Source organism: Sinohyriopsis cumingii, chromosome 15 (assembly GCF_028554795.1).
Source record: "Sinohyriopsis cumingii isolate HCF-2022 chromosome 15, ASM2855479v2, whole genome shotgun sequence".
Lineage (NCBI taxonomy): Eukaryota > Metazoa > Mollusca > Bivalvia > Unionida > Unionidae > Sinohyriopsis > Sinohyriopsis cumingii.
In genome coordinates, this window is record NC_142975.1 from 41,182,977 (window position 1) to 41,203,430 (window position 20,454).

General features: G+C 37.7%; 1 protein-coding gene across 4 annotated transcripts in view; it reads right to left on the bottom strand.

The window, feature by feature from the left end:
- Nucleotides 1-3,253: 3,253 nt before the first annotated feature.
- The window catches only part of LOC149781675 (uncharacterized), a 44,400-nt gene continuing 27,199 nt past the window's right edge, over nt 3,254-20,454 (bottom strand). For all 4 annotated transcript variants that reach the window (XM_089935759.1, XM_089935758.1, XM_089935760.1 and 1 more), the window contains one exon: nt 3,254-6,856. In XM_089935759.1, the coding sequence (XP_089791885.1) occupies nt 6,253-6,843 (591 nt within the window). In that variant the 5' untranslated portion in view covers nt 6,844-6,856 and the 3' untranslated portion in view covers nt 3,254-6,252. The remainder of the gene's footprint in view (nt 6,857-20,454) is intronic.

The window sequence follows — 20,454 nt, forward strand, 5'->3', positions numbered from 1 at the left end:
TAGGTTTGTTGTTGGTGTACGTGATCGACATTTTACACAATATAAATCCATAATATAATTATACCATGAATGTAATTGATTTTTCCGCCACAAAGAAACATGAACCAGTTAAACATCACGCGGCGTTACTAAATTCTATCAGAATGATAATAATAGGTCCGTCTGGATCAGGTAAAACACAATTGTTGCTTAATTTGATAATGAGATGGTTAAAATGAGATAAGTTGTATTTGATAGCGCCATCTGTTGATGATCAGCAATGTTATCAATTATTAAAAGATTTTAACGAAAACGCATCACTGCTAAGCGAGTGCGGTGATATTATTGAATTTATCACTGACATCAGTGAAGCACCATCGGTTGATTCCATTGATGGATTCGTTAACAATTTAGTTGTTTACGACGATGTAATGTTGGATAAATAAGCGAACCCTGCAAGAATATTTTCCCGAGGAAGACATAAAAATACTGATATTATTTATGTAACTCAGCGGTATACACAAATTCCAAAAGTTATCAGGGACAATTGCAATCTTCTGGCTGTTTTTAACGGCGTTGACACACACACGCTGCGAAATATTCATTGCACTTGGTGCAGCTGCGACATGGATATAAATAAGTTTAAAAACTTTTTCAGTCGCGCTCAGGCAACCCCGCATGGATTTGTAATGATAAACTTGCATCATCCTCGAACACGATATCGAATCGACCTTGACAAAATATTTGGATGAAATAACATAATACTATAGCAGCAACGGGGGCACAATCCTAAGATTGTTTTCATGTTCTTTGACGATTTTTAATCATCGTGGAAGCGTTTATTTGGTTAAATAAGCCCTTCTTCGAACAATATTTTTGTGGAGGGTTTATTTTGGAAAATACTCTTTGGTCGGAGGCAGTAAGTGTGTCTATGTTTGGCGAAGTAAAATTAGATGTGTCAAGTGTCTGAGAAATATTAGTAACAAAAGATATTCAGCTGGTTCGTGATCGGTATTAGTAGTGGTTGGGATAACATTAGTTCTCACAAGTGATTCCAGATGGATCTGCTAACAGAGTTTTAGGCCATGGCTTCTTTTGAAGAAAAAAAAGGAGCGTTTGCATTTTGCAATAATATGACTTTGTTCTGCCGAAAAAAAAGATAATTTGTATGCTCTATACATTTAGGAAAGTAGTTTCGTTTATACTGCGCCTCACCGATTTCATTAGTATACGGTTCTGATTGTTTTGATTGTTTAATTATTTTGATTTGTATGGCAGCGTTTATTTTGTGCTTTAACAGAAAATTATTGTTCCAGACATACCATTCATACACTGGGTCTGAATTAGAAAAAGATCATGAGATCATAGTTCGTTATAGTTGTGAGAGAACTTCATTTTGAACAAATGTTTTTATTTCTTTTAAAACCTTTCTTATGTATATGGGAATGTGAATTTTGTTTTTGCTCTCTGTTGATTACGTGATGGATAGATGGGATAATAATCCCAAATAGAAGAACAGGGTACGTTTATCTTGTAGAGGTTGTCAGCGTGGGCATGGAATATGTGGTCGATCAGGGTAGACGTTACTCTTGTTGGAGAATTGTATTATATGTGTCAGATCGTGTAGCTGCATGAAATGAAGCAATTTAATGATAGTATCGGAGATGAAATAAATATTAAAGACTCCAATGATAATTACGTCTTTGTTAAAAACTATTTGCGATCACTTCAATTTGGTCAGTCCATGATACGAGGGAGTTTAGGGGTCAGTAGTTTAAATTGGTCAGTCCATGATGCGAGGAAGTTATGGGGTCAATAAGCAGAGCAGATATGAAAAGATTTACTACTGAGGAAACTTAATTCGATTCTACATATATGTCGAAAACAGTTCTCCTCCAGTAAGTTACGCCGTTTGAAACATACATTATGCATTCTCCCGCGGTTTGGCGTCGATCTAGTCTTTCTAATGTAAAGTTGCTAATAGAAATAGCAGTCAGGTACATTACAGTCTAGAAACGCTTCATACAGTCCAGTTATTGCAAATTTGGATTCATTTTGTAACACAAGTCTTACATCATCGATGTTTGGTAAGACGTGTCAAACATTGAGGTTGGTAAGTTCAAACCTTTCTTTTTCAAGACAAATGGTTTCGAATGTAATTTGTTTCGAATCGGGGTAGAATCGAGGAGATTTATTGATTATTTTCGAGCTAGAGGAAGAGACAATAAAACGTTGGCATGCACAATAAGAATTTGTACTTTGGACGGTAAGACACTAAGAATAAATATCGCCAAAAAACGATACCTATATCTGACCGAGATGCATGTATTATCATTTTAAGCAGACTGTATGTACCTGATGATTATAATTATAGGTAGGTACATCACGTTTGTCATGAACGTACTTTGGTTTTATCGATGTGTCCCTTTTCATGAACTTTATATTGTGGTCGTGTCTGCTCCGGTGATATGCCTTGCATTTTGGTTGCTTTCCCTACCGTTACGAGCTTGCATTGCACCTCTATGGCTTGCTCAGGTTGGTAGATTTTGTATTGAGTACAGGAGTTACAATGTGCATGCTTTGCAATAGATTTGCAAGAGTCAGGGTCTCTTAGGTGAATCAGGTCAGAGTGAACACAAGTAAACTGTAGCCGACTCGATGCATGCGAAAATGAGACTTAACCATTAGTAATTACACATGACTTGATGCCTTGACTGTTTATCCATCGGGTGATCAAAATTTAAAAGATTCAAAACTGAAACAATAAATCGTCATGCAAAATCAATCAAAAGAAGCAATCGAGAACTATTATGCTTTTGGGCGTAAATCTTCAAATCGTACCAATTTACAATGTTTTCTCGTATCGTCCTTTTAAACACTCTACGCTTTGTGTGTGGGCAGCACGGTTTTAATGCTACATGCAGAAGGAAATTTGTATGATACATTTAGAAGTTGAGTGGGTCTCCAATTTGAAATGTACTGCTTACGTTGATCACTTTCTGGTACACATATTAACGCCTTCTTTCTGAGTGGAAGATATTTCACTAAGTTCATATCCAAAGTTAATGGTCCTCACCATAAATTGTCCAAGATCTTTCCCCAAAAATCATAAAATTCTACCGTGAAGCCATCAGATCATGGGATTATTCCGGTGGGCATTTTTGTAGAAAATTTGCAGTTCCTGTGTATGATATGGGGCCATTTAAGGATGTTTGTTTAAACTGTGCATAATAATAATCTTCTGATAAGAAAGCATCATTCAATATCGACGGGATCAACTTCATGTTTTTAATATAAATTCATGTAAAATAGTTTTGTCTCATCCAATGTTTCTTGTTAACTGTATGTTAACGAATCATCGCTTTTAATAATAAGTGGCATCATTTTAGTTACATAATTAATATTTTGGTAAAGTAAGAAAAACTATTTGGTCACTTTCTGTCCTTCTTCAGTCCATACAGCTCTAGACCTAACCCTCACACCATCGTTTTCTTCATATCTTCCAACTGGTTCTTTTTCCCTCCAGCTTAAGTACTTCATTGACACAGTTTATCTATCCTACATTGCTTATATCTGCAATTAGTTGCTTTTCCTGTACTGCTTAAGCATCGTTCGGTTACGTAATCCTCAGCCTGCTGTTGTTAAAGATGTTGGACATGTCAGTGAACAATCACAATATAAATATTCAACCGTCCATGATATTGCTTGAATATTTAAAAGCCCAGAAATGCTGAATCTGCTTGTTTTAAACAAACATGTTTTCGAAAATCTAATTTTTATGTCAACAAATCAACCAGCAAAGACAGACATTAATGAAACTGTAAAGTTAATCATTTGTGTTGATGTAACCAGTTAACAATCCACTACTTGATGGAGTTTTGACCTGACAAAATGCTTCAGCATTGTTGCCAGATCTATAAAATCGACTAAACACCGCTAACCTTTTGGAATAACAAAAGATTGATGTACAGCGAAACAAAAAGCATTAACAACTTAACTTACTGCAATATTAAACCATGCCATTACAACACGTATTTGCTTGAACAGTATTTTTTAAAGGAAATGTTTTCGTTAATACTTTATATCGGGCTTCAGTATAAAACTGGAAGCTCGTTCAAACTGCTTCCTATTATCAAAAATAAATCTTAAAACAGCTAGTTGCCGACTAACTTAAAGTAGATAAATCTTGTGCAGATATAAGTGTGGTTACCGGTGTATTAATATAAGGTTTTAACTATAAACCGGTAGAGCAATGTAAAATGCATATGAAGAAGCTATCTATCATCAATAATCACTATTGAAGAAATGTTAAAACACCAGTTTCTTGTACTCACTGCACAAACGAAGAGCAAAACACAAGAGGCTTGTTTGAATTCATGATGATTAATACAACTTGATATTAAAAAGCTAATTGAGAGACTGGCTGCAAATAGTGGCAAGGACGAAAATATTGGCATTGCATGTTACAAACATACGTCAGTTGCTGAAGAGGCAGAAGCAGCCCATGTGTCTAGAATAAGATACACATGTAAGAAATTATAGATAAATATCTTTAAAGCTAAACTAACACCTAAGCAATTAAATTAAGTATATGGATTTGACTATTCTCTGCCAGTTTTTGTTGAATTAAAATTACACAGAATAGATGAAGAAGAGCGTTATATCGTACAAAAATCAAGAAATCAAGACCGTACATAATTTTCAAAACCTTCCAATTGATGGTCCAGCTACTAGGAGATTTGCTTTTGACTTCTATTTCGTATTAGAGGTCAACGACCAGACTTTATTTACGCATTAGGTATTAAACCACCATAAACAAACAAACAAATCCCCGGAGGAGAAAAAACCCCAACAGAAAACACAAAACGATGTATGTCTAATATTATCAACATAAATTAGACACACCATTTGAAAAAGACAATGCTTTTAGAAATACCAATTAGAATCTCCGCAATCAGGAATTAATATTTAAATTGGCAGCAGTACGATAATATGCTGTTAATCAATATCGATGCTCCCCTTAAAGAATGCTGCTAAGGAGCGAATCTGCTTGCTTTGTAACAACGAGAATGGCTTAATTCAGAACATTATGCTAAATGGCACCAGAAGGCGTTATGATTGCCTGAACAATACATACGGCCTAGCATTTAAATGAAACAAAGATCTTTCAAAATTACCGAATCGTAATGTAGATAATGGCAGAATATTTAAAAGCGACATAGCAGTGGAAGTGCCACATAAATATATTGCAGAAAGTAATGAAGATGGAACAGAGACATTTAAAAGAGATAGAACAGAAACATTTGACATAGATGGAACAAAGACATTTGACAGAGATAGAACAAAGGCATTTGACAGAGATAGAACAGAGATATATGACAGAGATGGACATTTGACATTGGTAGAACAGAGGCATTTGACATAGAACAAAGACATTTGACAGAGATATAACAGAGACATTTGACATATATAGTACAATGACATGTCACAGAAATAGAACTGAGACATTTAAGAGATATAACAGATATATTTGACAGAGATAGACATTTGATATAGATAGAACAAAGACATCTGGCATAAACAGAGCTAAGACATTTGACATAGAACAAAACATATGGCAGAGATAGAACAGAGACATTCAACAGAGATATATTTGACAGAGATAGACATTTGACACAGAACAGATGCAGTTGACAGATAGAACAGAGACATTTGATACATAGAACAGAGACATTTGAATGAAAGATTGTTAGTACAAGGTTTGGGATAACATACTTAAGCGATCTGGAGGATGTTTTTCTTTGTATGCTTCTACACATAGTGTTGATGCCAGAAATGATTTAGACGATCATGAAGGTAACTTGAAACTCGAGAGAAAAGGGCGACGAAACATGAATTATTTCCTCCAAACTTCTGAAAGCCATGTAAAATACGATTTCATTTTCATTGCTCCTTTCATAGGTGTTAGCATTTTGGCAGTTTTCACTATCTGTAAAAAAGCTGTAAATAAAAGGCATGACTTTTCTGAACGAAGGCTGAAAATAAAGCGCATGACTTTTTAGCAAAACGGTTGCACATAACGCGCACGACATTGTTGTTATGCATCAAGTCTGTGCTATCGCACACATCGTTCTTTTTAGGTAATGGTACTTGTTTGAACACGATAAGTAGCAAATATATATGCCGTTGGGAGTTATCGATACCTCAGTCCAACATATAGTCGTATCACACGCTCCTCTAGCAGCTTTAAAACTTTATAGCAAGATTTGTACTTTATGATGGTGTCTTTGGTAGGGTCTCAAAATCGTAATAGAACTGGAGCATATCCGTGTAGCCTAACCCTTTCAAGTTTCCCGCCTTTGGAATTCTTCCTATTTCCTTAAATCCAAGCTTTCTCCAGAGTCTCACAGAGGCTTTATTGGATGCAAATACGAAAAATAATGAAGCCTTATAACCCAGATCTTTGGCTATGTAAAGAACATTCTCTGCTAAAAATGTTCCAACACCTATTCCCCTTGCAGATTTCTTAACAATAAACCCACTATCACATATATGCGAACACCGTCCAGGAAACTTTGGCCTAACGTAGAAAGCGCCCAGAAGTTCTCTAGTTGCCTTCTTAGTACATATGAAGACATCGTGGGATAGATAATAGGCACGAAAATCTTCTACATCAGTCATATCTTCATGTGGATAGCTGTCGCCTTCTTCATTGACAATAAATTTAAGAATGGCATGGAGGTCTGCCTCATATTCATTACAGTATCGGTCCAGGACCACGGTAGTGCCATCTTTTAGGGTTCCATCCTTCGGGAGGTACGGCAGATGGATCAGTGGTTTCTTTTCTTTGATCACATAGGCCATTCTTCACTTAGATCTGAAAAGAATGATGTCATGATACTGAATCACACCAGAAACCTTATCTTACACGTGACAGTTTTGACTTTCAATCATGCTGCATTGACTATGTACGTTTCATCCTGTTACCCAGTTACGTCAGTATCTTTTGGAAAGCCTATGTAGAAAATATATTAACAGTACATGCAAGCTGGGTAAGCTGCATCGCATTCATTTGCTGTGACATTTTTCCACAAACCTTTTGCTCCACACTTGATGAAACCTCCCACAATTGCAGTTGTGTTATTCTGTTAAAACTCGAATTGGAATTGCATTATTTTTATTTTTGCATTACATGTTTTGTGCGTTATAGCATACAATATTAGCATACAATAAGTCCAGTAGCTTCCTGTTTATTTTTTTCCTTGAGTTTTCCTCAAAGTCATGTGTAATTTACCATGTGCTGGAAAATGGCATTAATCCATAACAACAACAAGAACAACACATATTATGTAGGCATGAGGGTAAGTATACAACTGACATTTACAATATCATCGGTTATTCAGCCTGTAAGAAAAAAAAGTTTAAACATCAATAATTCCAATTTTTATAAATTAAACGGATTTTCTGCAATACGATTGGCTGAAAACGCTCACGTGATACTGATCTGGAATACCGCTTCACACAATACCGCTTCATAACACACCACCACTGTAACCACAGTTGGCATATATATATATATATATATATATATATATATATATATATATATATATATACTCACTAGGAATCACGTGACCCAAACTAAGACGCTAGATGGTGCTACAAAGCCCTCTAAAATAAAAAATCAAATGATTTTTAACGAAATAAAAATTAGCTTATACGAAACGAAAATTACTGGTCATGGGTTTTTCTCATTACAACTGTGTGACCGTTGTTCCAATGAATTAAAAATTGGTTGGAAGAGCGTGGCCGCAATGCGTCAGGATGAGGTCTACCTGTTGGGCAATAAAGTTTCGCGGTAAAATTATTGAAGAGATGTGATAGGCCTTAAGGCTACCGACTAAGATATGAAAAGGCAATGAAATCCACTATATTTGCAAAATGTAAACGTGTGTGTGTGTGTGTGTGTGTGTGTGTGTGCAGTTTCGAATAGAAATTATGGACTCGTCGCGGAAACAACCGTCGGCCTTTGTGTACTCTCACAGGCACGCCGATCGGGTTTGCTGTCAAGGGTTACGATTATTTTATTTAATTTATATTTGATTTAATTTAATTGTTTGTTTGCTAGTTTTAATTTATTTTTATATTCCATTACATGTTATTATAATGATAATTTTGTCCACTTGATATATATATATATATATATATATATATATATATATATATATATATATATATATATATATATATATATATATATTCAATTAAGTTCTGTATATAAATAGTCAGCACTTGAAACATTGTATCTTCTGCTGACCTTGACTCAAGACCAGTAAGGCAGTTTTAAGTAAAACTTATTTTTTTAGTGTAAGAGCCAGTAAGGATTTTAGTAAACATTTTTTTTATTCAGTGAGAACCATTGATTTTTGTTAAAATCATACTGGAGCACATGTCAAACTAACATGTAAAAATAATTTTGCGGTTTCCAGAAAATGATCACGTGACTCATACGGGTATCTATTTTGCGTCTTACTTCGACTGTATAATCGTTTTCTTGAAATGAATTAGCCATTTGGGCTTTTCAACACTTCGACGCCGAGGTGGTGTTTCTTTTTTTTTTTTTGTGACCAGTTGGAGTTTAATTTTGGATTGTATTCTTTTCCCTGGGAATATTTAAGTGCTCATACAGATTTCCTGGACAAAGACATTTATTGAAATTTTATTTGGAATATTATTTTATGTGGTTAACCAAAGAGCTGCAGATACATCAGTGCTATACTATCGCCTTCCATTTTGGATTTTCGTCGGGACTCGAACTCAAATTCATTAGAATATTTTATTACTTGGACTTCTAATGTCTAATTCTTTGATTATTTTTCGATTTGATTGTTAAAACCGTAAGTTCCTTTTCTCATTTTTACCTTGTTTTTTTATTTAGGGAAATAAATTATTTGTTAAATTTTACAAAGCTTGTTGTCTTCACTCTTTTTATACCGTTTATGAGAGCCTAAACACGTAACACAAGGCTATATCAATAGCAACTATTGTTGCGAGTGCAACCAGCAAAATAATTTCATTACGAATGCCTAAAAAAATACGTTTTTATTTAGAAATTCTCGCGGCCGCCGAAAGCACTAAACTATGCATGGTGATAATCAAATATACAACCATTAACCACGGCCGAGTTCCAGACCGTACTGGCGGAAGTGAAAAAGTTCCTATGACTACGCTCACAGATATGGTAACGGCGCGCAAACGCGTTCGAGGCATAACCAAGATATGTGATTGATTTGCATCGCGTGCGCTCTTGGAGTGAGCAGTCGCGTTGTGCCATGCACTTACATGTGGAAAAAAGTAAAACCGTGCGGGGTGTGGTAGAAGGCTAGAATCCGGATAAGTAACACAAATCTCAAACTCGTATCTATCATCTACTCCTCAGATAATATTGCATTATTCCAGAATCAGAATGTTACAATAAAACGTCGAAAGTATTATATTTCTAACATCAGGGTCGGACCATGGTATCCGGACAACCACCCGCCCGCTCCCCCCCCCCCCCCACCATACACACCCGAACGTAGTCACTTGTCACGTGAAATTTGACCGGTTTTATTCTTTCGCACGTTTATTGGGTATTGTGCACACTTTGAGTAAACAGACACAGACTTTCGCATTGGTGCCATTTCGAGGAAAGTGAGGGCCCTTTTTAAATTTTGGAAACACACACCCCCACACCCACACACACACACTTAACCGGATCCGACCCCTAGCATAGATAGAAATGGATGCTAGATTTATAGCTGATGTATATAATTTTGTGGGGACATTGGTTTTTTAATTTCAAATAAATATTTGATCGATACACTATCAACGGATTCCGAAGGATTTGGTCAAAAGCATGATTAAGGAATATAGAATAAATCATTTAGAAAAAAATATTCAACAGATTAGCTTATGAAAAGTTACAAAGAGTGTAATTTCATGCATGACTATAAAGTTGACCAAATAAAACTAACAATAGCCACTAAAAAAAATGGTGAATATTTTACAAAGTCACAAACTGTATTGGGAACAAATGCGCGAAATTTCAATCAAATGCAACATGGATGCTATATTTAAAACTTTTTTTTCCTTCTATATAAATTTCTTATGCCTATTTATTGCAACCAGTACATTTTTATTGAAATGTAAAATACATGGCTCATCGACGTCTGATTTCTACGAAATTAATGAAGAAAGTATGCTTCATTTATTTCGGGATTGCATTCAGGTACAATACGCAAGCTAAGTTAAAAATCCAAATCATGATTATTTTGGTGAAAAACAATTGGAATTCAGCATGAATATTTGCAATGTATTTTTCGGAGACAAAGCGAATAAAAGAGAGTTACTAAGATGTATATTAAAAACTCAGAAACGATTTATATATGCATGAAAATTCGCCGATTACTATTAAATTGAAGAAAAAAAATCATGGTTTAAAACAAAATACTGAGTAAGTAGAAAAGATGCAGAGGCCTCTTCTAGTGTCCTAATCCAACACAGACACAGACAGATTCTTTCTTTCGTGATTAATGCGTCTTATATGAACATCTCACTCTCTCTCTCTCTCTCTCTCTCTCTCTCTCTCTCATATGTAAATATTATTTCAAGTTTTCTCTTTCCGTCATACCAACATACCAATCAAATTATCAACAACATATCCTGAACAATTTTTTTTCGGTCATATAGCTACGATGTCTGCAGTGTGGCAGTTTATAGTGGTGTCCAGTACTTTGGCATCATGACGTAGACAGGTAGCAGCGTGCCCCACCCAGTCACATTATCCTGAGACCAGGCCGACCGATCCTAACCACTAACCTTTTAACAATGAGCGCCAAACGAGGCAGCTGCTAGTACTAGTTTTATGTCTTTGGTATGACTTAGCCGGAGTTCGAACCCGCGACCGAGTGCAACATATATAAAATTAGGCAAGAAAATAAATTTGCCATAAATGATTTCTCTGTACAAAGTTAATTTGTCGTTTTCCACACTAACATATCACAAAATTTTACTATTTGAAATAGTTTGCATGCATATCATTTTGATTATAACAAATGTACAAACTAAAATCTTCATTCACCTTTCCAAGGAAATCCACTATATAGGTCTTCAGTTTCTCAAATGGCAAATCCACAGTTTCCATTCTTTTGTGTTATTATTATCTAGTTTTTTGACGGGAAGAAATGTCAAAATACATAACACTATGAAAAATTATCGTACCTGTACAACACTTCCATGACATGAATTTACAACATCTGCAAATTGAACTAAATCTACTTTTTAAACCGTTCACCCTTTTCGGAATTACCCATCTAACCATACGAGATGTTTTTTTTTATATTTATTTTTATGATCAATAATAAAGATAACGATTGGATCTAGTTGTCTCACACCTTTTTCTATTAAAAAATAGTAAATACTTTTAATTGGAACACATTTTAATTCCTTTATAGAGCAAATATACTTATTTTTCAAGTACGTTCTAAATATAAATTATCGAGTACTGTCTGTAGAAATCTCGGGTCTACCAAATCAAAGTCAATATTTTTCAAATTCTACACAAAGCAATAAACCAGGAAGTCTATTTCTTTATGACGTATCTATCATAGAAATACTAGTGCTAATACTAACGCCATTGTGTCGACTACTATGGATTATGTTTAAGCGTTTTACTCATTATGCAGACAACACATTATGGCACGAAGCGGTTTTTTGTGGGATTTTTTTTTTTGCCTTGTCCGGGACCTTTCGCTTATTCTATCTATATAACTGAAGAGGGATTTTTCTAAATCTTTTCTTTTTTTGTGTGTAGGATATATGCATTTTAATTAGCAGCTGGTTTTTCTAGATTGTTTCTGTTACGTTTGCTCAGCCCCAGTTAGTAAATCGTGCATAAACTAAGTTATTATTACAAGCCATGGTTGATGTCTAAACATTGCCGCAGCCACTACATGGACGTACAGAGACCAAAGAGAAGACCCACACCTTGAATCGGCACAAGGGTTAGATTGCGCGACTTCCCACCTATGTGTTATATCTAAGTCATATGATGAGAGGAATCCGAGAGGGGAAAGCGGTACGTGCTTTAAAATCGTCCACACTTGGACAGACAGCGAGAGGACATTGTCCGCTAAGTTTGATAGGATCGGGTCACAGCGACACTCAATCGGAATTGAGATAGAGGGTGTGATAAAAATTTTGATCCGAATTTTAACTTCTGACTAGCCAGCGAAAATCTAGTCTCGCCTAGGAATATATGGTTACACTGAGGAAGCCACTCGTTATTTGGCGGTAATACGTAGAGAAGAGATTCTAAGGAAAGACAAAGCTTCGTAATGGTCAGTAAGTTATTTGCTCGATTTTCTTCTTCAGAATATGACGGCATTGTAATTGTAAGTAAGTGCAATATGTATACTTAATTACTAAGATCGTTTAGTACGTATAATTACCTTTGTAGTGAGAAATGAGCTTGATTATTATGTAAAGAATTATGATTAGAATTATGTAGATCATCTTGTGGTCAGAATTAATTTTGTATTCGCAATTAGGTTACTTCGTATCAAACTAGTGCATTTATTCATGTGATATGTTAGAATTTACACATGCTTGTATTGTGAATTGGAAAATGGTTTAAGTGTGTAAGATTAGTTAATATGGATGTATAAATATATCAGTGCGTGGATATTTGAATATTTGTGTACTTTGTATGAGTTGTAATGTATAGGAATGCGTCTGATTGTTGTGATATTGTTTAGCATAAAGGGATTATGAATATGTACTGATATGACGCAATTTATTGATGTATGTATGAGAAGCAATTGATACCGTGCTTTTATTACGATGTTGTTTTACCATATAAGAACGTATGCGTATTTCGATGTTAATGAATGCGTGACCAAAGAAATTTAATAGCCGTTATCTAATGATAGGCTGGGTGCAGTGTGAGGTGAGAGGGCTAAGGAAAACTTTGTACTGTCCTTGTGTTTTCAAAGAAGCGTTTTGGTGTACAGAACTTCGTGTTCAGTTGAGTCTCGTGGCGTCAGGGACGCAGGAATGCCTGACTCGGCAGTGTCCAGGGAATTCATAGGAGTTTCTCGACGACCCAAAATGTCCTTATCCGTTTGAAGCAAGACATTTTTTTCCTGCTCTCATGAAAGCTTCTTTGGTTTTTGTGTGTCGATGATGACATTTGGAGAAATTCTATTCCGTGCGTCAAAACGGCATATTTCAAGGCATGCAATCCTCATGTCACCATGTTCTGTTTCATTTTCAGCGTTTGTAACATCCATCACATTATAGTCAAATCCATTTTCATCTGCTTCAATCACCGCTATTATTTCTTTTAACTCCTTGTCATCTAATTATTCAAAAAACTCCGTAGAAAGTTGCAGTGAAAGATCACTGTAATCGGCCATTTGGGCGAAAATGTAGTAGACGAAAGCCAAATTGTAAACAATCAAAGAATATTTGAAAAAGTATAAAAAGGGTATACTTTCTATTTATTTGCTGAACTAAAAAATGTAAAAGATGAAACAATCGTTTCACAATGCCGTGTATGCAATGTTTATTTATACTGCACACAGTAAAAAATCCGAAAGTAGTCCCAGAATTTATCGATGTGTAAACAATTCCAGATCAGTATCATGTGACCATTTACAGCCAATCGTATTACGGAAAATCCGTTTCATTTATAAAAATTGGAATTATCAAAGAATACAGGAAAGAAACGGACTATAGGTATTGCTCTCAAGACCTTGTGCGTCTATTTTTAAACTAGCGTGGGAATACAGTATTAAACTCGCAGCATACAGCTGTCTTAGTCCGAGTTTTCTCTGACCCTTGCCACCCCATTTTTGATATTTGGACATTTATGTTCGGGTGTAGGGTCAGAGCGCATTCCCTATCGAAAAGTTGGAATTCGGCGACATCATTTGGTGTCGGCATAGGGTAGCCGCTTTCTATTCGACCCAGCAGACTTGAACAACCCTTCATCGAGATATAACTCCATGAAATCGATTGGAATATGATTTATTTTCTCAAAAATCGTGAGCATAGCATTCGTCATGTCTTTAATCCGCTGACAGACTAGACGAAAGTACGTTGTTGCTGAAATTTGACCTGGATCTGGCCCTTTGCATTCCGAGTCACATGACTATACAAATCTCGGAACCCACATGTCAATGACATTAGAGGTCATATAGTCACGTGATATCGAAATAAACAAATTCCCCAAGTTGTTGTACATAGAATTCGGACATATTATATATGTCACTTAATATTTGTAAATAAATATAATGCACACTTAATTTTCAACATATTTATTCTGAGAGCAACGAACAGAAACCTGTCGGTATCGCAGGGTGGAGAAAACTGTTTTCAAGAAGTACCGAGCACGTGCTCTTCGTAGTGAATCTGGTTTTCTCCAAATTTTGCAACATTTACAGATTTTCGTCGTTGTTTTAACAATAAATATTTTGAGAAGTTTATGTTTTTTAATTTTTCTATAAAAATTACATTGTCTTTATATGTTCGATTTGTTTTCCTACAGCAACACTTGAAATGGTCTGTTGTTGATATCACGTGACTGTATGACCTCTGATTTCATTCAGATGTCGGTTGCTAGAGTTGTGTAGTCACGTGACTAGGAATACAAATGGTCAGATCCAGGTCAAATATTTAGCAACGACGTGCTTTAGTCTCGTGTATCTGCGGATTAAAGACAAAACGAATGCTATGATCGCAATTTCTGAGAAAATAAATCATATTCATATCGATTTCATGCAGGTATATCGCGATTAAGAGACAAACTGGCCGCTATCACTTAACCGGCTTGAAGCAGCTGTTCCGTTTTTTAGTGCCGTTTTCATGATATTTGTGCTTGTTGCCTGTTTGCATCATCCTTATTATGTTCATTATGTATTGGCTGTTAAATTCGTATGTCTTTCTTCATCTCCTTGTTTTGGAACCGAGAACAATTAGACTTTTTCTCAGCTGTCTACTCCATTGTTTTTGAATAAACCGCCATCAGTAGTAAAGTGGGTTAGATTAGCCTCAATGGGAATTAGCATCACACCCTGGGCTATGATAGCCTCAATGGGAAATTTAACATTACGGAGACTCCTGGGCTATGAATGCCTCAAGGGAAATTAACATGGGAAAAAAATCGTGGGCAAGTTGAGCTTCAAGGGAAATTTAACATAAAAAAAAAAAAAAAAAAAAAAAAAAAAAAAAAAAAAATTGGGGAAGGCAATTGAAAGTCAAGGTCTTTTCGAGAAATTGGAGTGGCCCTGAAAAGGGCCTTTGGGTTTATGTTAATATGTTCTTAACATAAAGGGCATCTGTGACATCTTCTTCTTCTTCTTAAGCTTCGCCTAACTGTAGGACCATAGATTAGTACTCTTTTGAGGCATCCTTGCCTCTCCACATAGACTCTTCGTATCCATAGGCTGGTGTCTGTCCTATGGACAACTGTCCACTTGGATCGGACATACATTGGTATGTCCGTCCTGAACATCATCGAAGACACAAGCGTGGAAGATTGAACGTCGATCCACATGTTGAGGCGCCGAGAACAGGTGAAGGAATGCAGTGAACTGCACTTATTTATAGGGAGAGGAAGGATTGAAACGGATTGAGTTCGTTGACCAATCCAGACACGCGTTACAAAATTCAGTCAGCCCGCATCCAATCCGAAGAGAGCAGTCTGTGACGTCACGTGGTCTATATAGATTCGCTAGCGCCTGTGCGCAGTCAATTCATGCAACAGTTTTTCAACATGACGGAAACTCAGAAAACGATAAATTGGGGTGCACCAGCCGTGGATACCACCCAAGGGATCCCGGACTAACTTTCAGAAGAGGTGAATTGGGATTTTGTGGATTTTCTTACCTCGCAAGAATTTGTTCCGGAACCTTCGTCACCTTCATTACCGCACGTGGAGAATTTTAGACAGAGACAGAAAGAAGAATTGGAGAAATTTATGCAACAGCAAAAGGAAGTGGAACAAGCTTTCCTCCTACAGCAACAACAGCAAGAAGAAGAGGTAAGAATAAAACAGCAACAAGAAGAAGCAGCAGCAAAGAAACAAGGGTGTGAAAATCAAACGGTCACGGTACTGTTAGACATTTTAGCGGAGTTAAGAAGTCTGCAACAAATGTATCAGACTTCTTTATTACGACCGAAGAGAATACGACCTTCCCGAGCTAAACACTGCAACCCTGTGACTAAGCCTACCGTACCACCCTTAGTGATTTCAACCAAATCATCATCATCATCAACAGTACGCAGTCCAGAAGTAGGTCTTGGCCGTGGCAAAGGCTTAAGACAGTTAAAGTTGATGCTTAAACTCACCCCTACAACAAAAAAAGGACCTTTTCAGGGCCACCCACGTCTCTCGAAAAGAGATAGACTTTCAATTGCCAACATCCATTCAAACTAAAAGAAAAACATTTTACCCCTATGGTACGTGTGTATGAGTGTGTGAGTGTAGGTTCTTATTTTAAAATCAAAACCCAAAGACACTTACCTTTTTATAGACTTTTTATTCTGGTACAAATTTTACAATTCAATTCAATTCACAATTCACAACAGAGCACCTTAAAAAGTTCATAAACTTCTTCTGTCTCATTGTTCACTCTCTCTGTTTTCTAAATTTCTTCACAGTCACAGTCTTTTCCTCCTCTTCCTCCCCACTTTCTTCCCTTCTTTTTTTTCTCCTGTTTCTTTTTCTTCACCTGTCTGCTTTCTTTCTCTTCCTCTAAAGAATCCCTCTCTTCTTCTGACTCCTCTTGTTTCTTTTTTGGGCAATCTGGAGACCAATGTCCTTTTTCTTGACAATAATAACAGGTATCCCGACTTTTGTCTCTTTTAACCCCTGGTTTGCTTTTTTGACGGCTTGGACACTCTGAAGACCAATGCCCTTTCTTCTGACAGATATAGCAAGTATCTTGACTTTTATCTCGCAAGGAAGGAGAGTAGTCCGATGACTGGTCTGAAGAAAATTTTCTAATGACCCCTCGCAAAAGCTCTGATGAAACGTTCGATCTAGGTAGTCTCTTCCATCGTTGTGCTCGGTTTGAGAGTGAAATGAATAGTGAAAGGACAAGACACATACCCTTTATATACGCTGGTCTGCCATGACTATAAAGTAGCCCATGGTGTTTAAACTTTAGTCATTTGACTTTTTGCTTTCAAGATGAAACGATCCAATTCATTTGAGAAGAAAGAAGAAGAAAGTAAGAGGCAGAAACGTGATCTATCGCCTCGTACCAGGGCTGAAGTTTTGGCACAAATTCATGCCAGTGATTTTGAAGAGGACATGAGTGAACCAGAATCCAAACCCTCTAAACAAAGTTCACTACCCTTAGTCAACCCTGAAAAGTACTATTCCATTCAAGAGACGGAAAAGCGTCCCTCTAGAAAATTTAGAACCACGGCTTACAAATACACGGTGAAGTTTAAAGATTTCAAGTCCGAAGTACCGTTAGAGAAAGCAGAAGGGTTCATCACCGAGATGTGGGATTCTTTGCTCACCACACTCAAGCGACAATGTCAACCCAAAGAAGACGATCGCTTGAGACTTTCCATACAACACAACGGTTTGAAATCCCCTGTTTGGATCGAGTTTAGCAGCCCTGCAGAATTGACCGCTTCCAAAGTCATGGACAAGATTCAACACGTGCAACAATCCAATGACCAGTTTGACATCACCGATGGAAAAGCCACACTGGACATGACCCACGTCTCTCCTCCTCAAGGGACAGGACAACACAATAAGGTGTTATTGGTCAACAACCATCGCAGCACCAAAAAGAGCCTCGTCCAAATTCACAATTCTCAAGACCAGATGTGTTTAGCCAGGGCTATCGTGGTGGGACGAACCTATGCCAACAAAAACGACACGGCAGAAAGGAAAAGAGCCTGGAAAACTATTGGACAATCGGACCAAGCCAAACAACGAAGTGAAGCAGAACTCCTGTTACAACAAGCCGGTTTACCCAAAGACGAATCCTATGCCATTCCTGAAATGCAAAAATTGCAAGATATCCTAGCTCCACGCTACACGTTGAAAGTGTACCTTCAAGAAGTACGCGGGTCTCTGTTGTTTCGAAGGAAAGACATTAAGGATGGAAAATACATTCACCTTTATCATCACGATGCCCATTTCGATACCATTACCACTATCACTGGATTCCTGGGATACAGTTATTACTGTGAGAAATGTGACTATGGCTATAACAATCGAGAGCAACACAAACATTGTGGATCGAAATGATCAGCATGTTTGGCCTCTCCACCCTGTCTGAGCGAAGGACAAGAAGGAGTGCATTGTCCACCTTGTCTGCGCACGTTTTTCAGCCCTACCTGTTACCAACAACATTTGAAGATGCAAGGTTCACAGAACAAATGCGCTTGTCAACTCCTGAGATTGTACCCCGCGTGTGGACAAGGCATACGTACCAATAATGCCAAGGCACACGTATGTTCAGGAAAGAAAAAATGTCACATTTGTCACCATATCGTGGACTTGGAACACCAATGTTACGTGCAAAAATACCAACCCCAACCAGAGAAAGAGGATGGTCACAAGAAGAAAGGCAATTTTATCTTTTTCGATTTCGAATGCATGCAAGAGACTGGCATTCACATTCCTAATTTCTGCGTGGCTCATCGAGCGTGCGAGAAATGCATTCAAGAACCTATCCTGAGTTATTGCCCTCATTGTAGTAAGATTCCTGGAGGGCGTGAAAAAATCTTTCGGGGACCGAACACGCTTGCCGATTTTGCACAATGGGTCTCACACCCCATCGACAAGACGTGGAGCCAAGAGGACATCGAACGTTACGGAGATTGTCATCGTTATGTCACGGTGACGGCTCACAATTTCTCCGGATACGATGGACAGTTTCTTCTCAGATACTATACGGAACATGGTACCGAGCGTCCTAAAGTGACTTTGAACGGAGCCAAAATCATTTTCATGCAAGTGGGACAAGTGCAGTTTAAAGATTCGATGAGCTATTTGGTCATGCCTTTGAGTCGAATGCCTAAAACGTTTGGAATGACAGAAATGGCTAAAGGGTACTTTTCACACTTTTTCAATACGGAAGCCAATCAACACGCCGTTCTACTCCATTTGCCTGAGGCTCACTATTACGACCCCGACAACATGCGTACCGAACAACGAGAAGATTTCTACGCTTGGTACCAGGCTCATGCCTCCGACCCCTTCGACGTTCAGGAAGAAATGTTAAAGTATTGTCGTTCCGACGTGGACATTTTACGGCGATCCTGTGGAAAATTTCGAGAACTGTTCATGGAACACGGAGGGGTCGATCCTTTAAAAGAAGCTTGCACCATTGCCAAAGCGTGTTCCTTAGTGTACCGGCAACGATTCATGCCTGAAAACACCGTAGCTGTCATCAGTCCTCAAACGACCAACTATGTCAAACGTCAATACTCGGTCAAAGCCCTACACTGGTTACATTACTTGTGCGACAAGGAAGACAAATGGATTCAGCATGCCCGCAACGGAGGAGGCGAAAAGACCATCGGAACGCATTCGGTCGATGGCTGGGACTTAGAAAACCCCAAGATCGTGTACGAGTTTAACGGTTGCTTATTTCACGGATGCCCCGTCTGTTACCCTGACCGTGGCACTAAAAATCAGTTTTTACAACGAACCATGGAAGACTTGTACCAGGCCACTTGTCAACGACGCCTAAAGTTAGAACAGGAAGAATACCAAGTGGTGGAAATGTGGAAACACGAATACGATCACCGTTTGAAAACCGATCCAGAGTTTAAACGCCTCGTGGAAAGTTACCATGTCATGGACCCCCTGAACCCGAGGGATAGTTTGTACGGAGGAAGAACCAATGCCACCTGTTTGCTGTACCAGGCTGACGAAGAGAAAGGAGAAGAAGTCAAATACTTGGACGTGTGTTCGCTGTATCCCTACGTGTGCAAATATTGTCGCTTTCCTGCAGGGCATCCAGAATTGTTCACCGAATACATCGACCTGAAAAACATTCGACAATACGAAGGCTTGGTCAAGTACAAAGTTTTGCCTCCCACGAAGCTATACCATCCCGTCTTACCTCACCATTGCCAAGGCAAACTGATGTTTCCTTTGTGCCGTACTTGTGCGGAAACGTGCAACCAAGATCAACCTTGCCATCACACCCAGGAAGAACGGGCCTTGACGGGGACGTGGGTCAGCGTACAATTGTTCAAAGCTTTGGACATGGGATACCAACTGTTAGAAGTGTACGAAATTTGTCACTTTCCCAAGACACAACAATACCACAAGGGTAACCCCACGCAGAAAGGCATTTTCGCAGACTACGTGGATGCCTTTTTGAAACTGAAGCAAGAAGCCAGTGGCTATCCGTCCTAGTGTCACACTCCCGAAGACCAAAAGACATTCAAAGA